Source organism: Poecilia reticulata, linkage group LG6, assembly GCF_000633615.1.
Source record: "Poecilia reticulata strain Guanapo linkage group LG6, Guppy_female_1.0+MT, whole genome shotgun sequence".
Taxonomy (NCBI): Eukaryota; Metazoa; Chordata; class Actinopteri; order Cyprinodontiformes; family Poeciliidae; genus Poecilia; species Poecilia reticulata.
Genome location: NC_024336.1, coordinates 2,424,595 through 2,429,006, shown reverse-complemented (window position 1 = coordinate 2,429,006; position 4,412 = coordinate 2,424,595). Strand labels below are relative to the sequence as shown.

At 42.6% G+C, this 4,412-nt stretch overlaps 1 protein-coding gene across 1 annotated transcript in view; it reads left to right on the top strand.

Annotated features, from left to right (window-relative positions):
- The window catches only part of lrrk2 (leucine-rich repeat kinase 2), a 39,357-nt gene that overhangs the window by 15,292 nt on the left and 19,653 nt on the right, over positions 1-4,412 (top strand). Inside the window, exons 14-20 of the mRNA XM_008410860.2 lie at positions 1,091-1,218; positions 1,344-1,488; positions 2,062-2,201; positions 2,549-2,674; positions 3,217-3,387; positions 3,491-3,752; positions 3,878-4,066. Of these exons, the coding sequence (XP_008409082.1) occupies positions 1,091-1,218; positions 1,344-1,488; positions 2,062-2,201; positions 2,549-2,674; positions 3,217-3,387; positions 3,491-3,752; positions 3,878-4,066 (1,161 nt within the window). The remainder of the gene's footprint in view (positions 1-1,090; positions 1,219-1,343; positions 1,489-2,061; positions 2,202-2,548; positions 2,675-3,216; positions 3,388-3,490; positions 3,753-3,877; positions 4,067-4,412) is intronic.

The window sequence follows — 4,412 nt, the reverse complement described above, 5'->3', positions numbered from 1 at the left end:
CATACTTGTTGCCCCCCATTTGGGCGCCTGTACGTTGGGGTTCACCCCGGTGAACGAGAGGGTAGCCTCCCTCCGCCTACAGGTGGGGGGACGGGTTCTGACTGTTGTTTGTGCTTACGGGCCAAACGGCAGTTCAGATTACCCACCCTTCTTGGAGTCCTTAGAGGGGGTACTGGAGAGTGCCCCTCCTGGGGACTCCCTTGTTCTACTGGGGGACTTCAACGCTCATCTGGGCAATGACAGTGAGACCTGGAGAGTCCTTCTCCAGGTCAGGGGGGTCGTCCTGAGGAGCCAGTTGAGGAAGAAGTGTCTGGGGAGAGGGAAGTCTGGGCCTCCCTTCTGAAGCTGCTGCCCCCGCGACCCGACCCCGGATAAGCGGAAGAAAATGGATGAATGGTTGTTGCCCATCCCAACACAACTGTATTGTTGTTGTAATATAAAACAAAGCAATGAAACAATTAGATAAAAAGGAGCAAATATCCAAATTACTAAATACTGAAATGACAGCCACTAAATCCATATAAATGGCAATGTTTTTTTTTCATGTCCATGTGTGGAAGGATAGATTGTAAGATGCACTTTTTTAAATGGAGAACGCTATGTTTTGTTTTCTGGATTTCTACAATTTTGTATATAGCATGTCTTAACTGCAATTCTGATAGTTGTATTTCATGAAAATGGTCTTAATATAGTCCAAAGACACAACATACACTAAACATGGACCAGGATCAGGTCACTCAGTCTTAAGAGGATATAATGAATGTGTGATATTTTGTGCTCTTGAAAGCTGCTTTATGCTTTTATTTTTCTGCAAATAAGACAAAAGAAGTCTCTGTACATGTTTCTTTTGCTGTAAAAACATCAGAAACATGCTTTTACAGCATGGTCTCTGTTTGGAGGAGGAATGCAAAGCTGATTCAGTGCTGCAGCTTTGTTTTTCTCTGCCTCTGCTTAAGAAAGCCATCCACAGTGCTGTTTTAATTAGATTAGTCATTGAGCACAGTGAGTTTTTTTCTCTCCCTCTGACTTTGTATGTTTTCTTGCCTTTATTTTGTCTGAACTTGTTTCCTTACTGTTTGGGAATTCCCAGACAGGAGTTTAAGGGAGAACGGTTCCTCCATTGCGGATCCCGACATGGCCGACGTGTCGCTGAGAGTCCTGAAGAACCAGTGTGTGGTGGAAGGGGCTCACACACTCTACCTGGAAGCCCTCAACAGGGTGTGCAGCATAATTTTCTCTCATTATTCTCGGAATATTCTCAATATTTTTTACATTTTTAAATCAAGCATTTACTTAGTACTTGGAATAAGTATTTATTTCTTTGTGTGTGTATGTGTGTGTAGTTTATCAGCAGACCCGCGATACAGCAGTGCGGCCTGAAGGTGCTATCATCCCTGGCTGATTGCTCAGGTGCAGTGGATCTGATGTGCCAGCAGGGGGCGATAGACACCGTACTTCATACACTACATGCGTTCCCAAAGGATCGAGGTATATCATTGCCTTTGACAAAATCAGTCAGAATGAACTAAAACAAACTTTTGTCATGGTTTAAAATGCATTTTAAAAGAAAAAAAATCATTATTAACTTGACACCACAAACTAAGATAAATTGTACTAATTCTATAGTCATGGACAGGTCTGTGAAGGTTTTGATACACAGTTGGATTTACTCTGGTTTTTGTATTTTTTTGCAAGCAGATTTCTAATTTCTGGTCTTGTATTAGCTAACTAATACTTCTCTCTAGTAACTATGAATAACAGTCTATGTTTTTTTTTTTTCAGTTCATACATAGCCAGAAAATAGTTCTGGCTAATCAAATCTTAGCACTGGAAGGTAGGAGTAAGAGTGACGTTTTAAACTATGTTTAAACAGAAGTGTTGCTTATTTTCATTGTCAACCGCGAGCTCTTCAGCTTGCTACATGCTAGATAAATCCAGTAAATGGTCAACAACTAGTCTCTAAGCTCCTCATTAATTCTGTTTATGAAGCCTTCCAACTAGGAGAGGATAACTAAAGGAAGCTGTTATAAGATTAATTCTGATGTTTCCAATTCCTCCCAGACATACACTATTGGGGTCTAACCCTGCTTAACTACCTCGTGATGAAGAAGAAGCTCTCCAGGATGATTGTACCAGTCCTGGCCTCCGTTGTGGTCGCCTCCCTAAGTCAGTACAAAGAAGACTCTGAGATGGTGCTGAAGGTGAGCCATTTAGATCAATAGACATCATGTTAATTAGCTGTCTGGTAACTGAAACGCTCAAATAAAATGTACAATAGGTCTTAATGAATTAGGGTTCAATGCAGGAAGGAATCAAACTCTATATATTATTGAATATTAGATGACGATTGACATGAGCTGAATGTTAACAAAGTTTTGCATACATTTGTAATGGAAATGCAGTTACTGACGCTCTTGGGGAGATGTGGACCAAAAAAGCGAACTCTGGTCCGCCTACAAAACTTGGCCTCGGGTTGGTTGAGGTGAACTCTGATGAGATTCGAATGCATGTGTGAACGGAGACCAGACCAAAAATGTGGCTCTTCCAGTGTTTTCAGGTGGCCCTGCGGATGCTGGACGCCTGCTCGGGGGCAGCAGCTGAACTGCAAAGAGAAGACTTTGACAGGCAGATCTTCCAGCACCTTATGGAGGGGAGGGAGCAGAGCGTCAGCCCAGTAAGTTTATGTACAGCTATGTTTTGAGTGCAGTGTCATAGGGTTTTTTTTCCCACGCCTGAGGTATTTAGTACCGTACATTCGAAACAAACTTTGGTTCATTTCACAATAAGTGTGGTTTGTTTGTGTTAAAGCAATTGCTTTATTACAGTACTACGTTAAGAGATCACCTACTCCAAACGGTGTCTGTGTGGTTCCAAACAAACTTCCGAGCAGTTTGTTTAGAGTTTGAACGTGAACCGTCAATCCAAACTTTAGCAATATGCAGTTACTTCCTCATGAACTTTTTACTCAAAATCTTATCCTCCTTCTTTTTCCTTCCATGCAGCAGTTTGTTGTGTTTCTCATAAATCAGGTGAATGCTGCAAGCTTGACCCAAATGCCTTCCCTTAGGCAGTTTGTGTTGTATTGTGAGATGACGTTGTAGAGTAAAACCTCCAATAAAACAACGGCTGGGCATCTTTACCGCAAAGCCATAAAACCCTATGTAGCTGAAACAAGTTCCTTCTTCTACCCATGACTGTCTTTTTGTCTCCCACCAGCTGCAAAAAGCTGTGTGTCTGGCTTTGTCCAAAATGTGGAACGACTCGGAGCTACACTACAGCATGCTGGAAAAAGCCTGCATGGACGGCAACACGCTGATGGCAGAGTGCCTCATCGAGCTGGGCGCCGACATCAACAGGAAGGCAAAAACAGAGTCTCTCATCTATCAGGTTAGCCCCTGAAAATGTTAACATAAAACTGTTTTTCCGTAGGTTCTGGTCAGTTTTGATAGATGTAATATGTGGTGATGATGCGGTTTTATGAATTTTTGAGGTGTGTGAGAAAGGAGGTCCTCTGGAGCTGGTGGAGCTCCTGCTGAGCAGAGGCACTCCGGAGCAGCAGCTCCGCAGGGCTCTGGCTGTGAGCGTGAAGAGGGCTGACGGGCCCATCATCATCCTGCTGCTCGGCCGGCTCGGTCTGGACTTCAACAACAGCGCCCTCTGTCTGGGAGGCTTCAGACTGGGCAGATTGGACGCCGCTTGGCTGAGCCCCCTGCTGGCCGAACGGGGCAGGGCATACAGTCTGCGATACAGCAGTGAGAAGCATTCGCAGATTCTGTCTTAGTGGTGCTTCCTGTTATCTCACAGCTTTGAAAAATGATTATATTGTTGAAATTAGCAGTACAGCTTCTATATGCTTGTTCTGTTGTCACTCTTATAGGTAAAGGTGTGAGTTTGGCCAGGTACATTCAGTCCCTGCAGAGGTCCAAGAGCGTTGGCGGCTTTTCCAGACCCATGTCAGACCAGTGTCTGACTTCCGGCTACATTTCAGATGAGAGCGATGACTCCAGCTTCAGCACTGTGTCGATGGATGACAACTTGTTTATGAATGATGAAATAGAGAGTGATGGTAAATTCCTTCTGCTTCTGCTTTTTTGTTTCTCTGTATCACATAAAGATAACTCGAGTAAATACAAAAAGCTGTTTTCAAATTATGTTTGTAATTTCTTAAGAAGAAAAAGAAAACCTATCCAAACCAAACTGACAATTCCTGAAAAGTCTTTGCCCCTAAATATAATAACTGGTTGTGGCATTATTGGAAGTGAGTCTTTTACATTGATATGAAAGAATATTGGTCAAATCTTTATTGCAAAATTGTTTTAAACAGACATATATGAAGATTTTTAAGAAGTGGCGACCCAAGAAAAATTTCTTGGGTCGCCAAACAAAAAAGGTTTTATAATATATTATAAAAT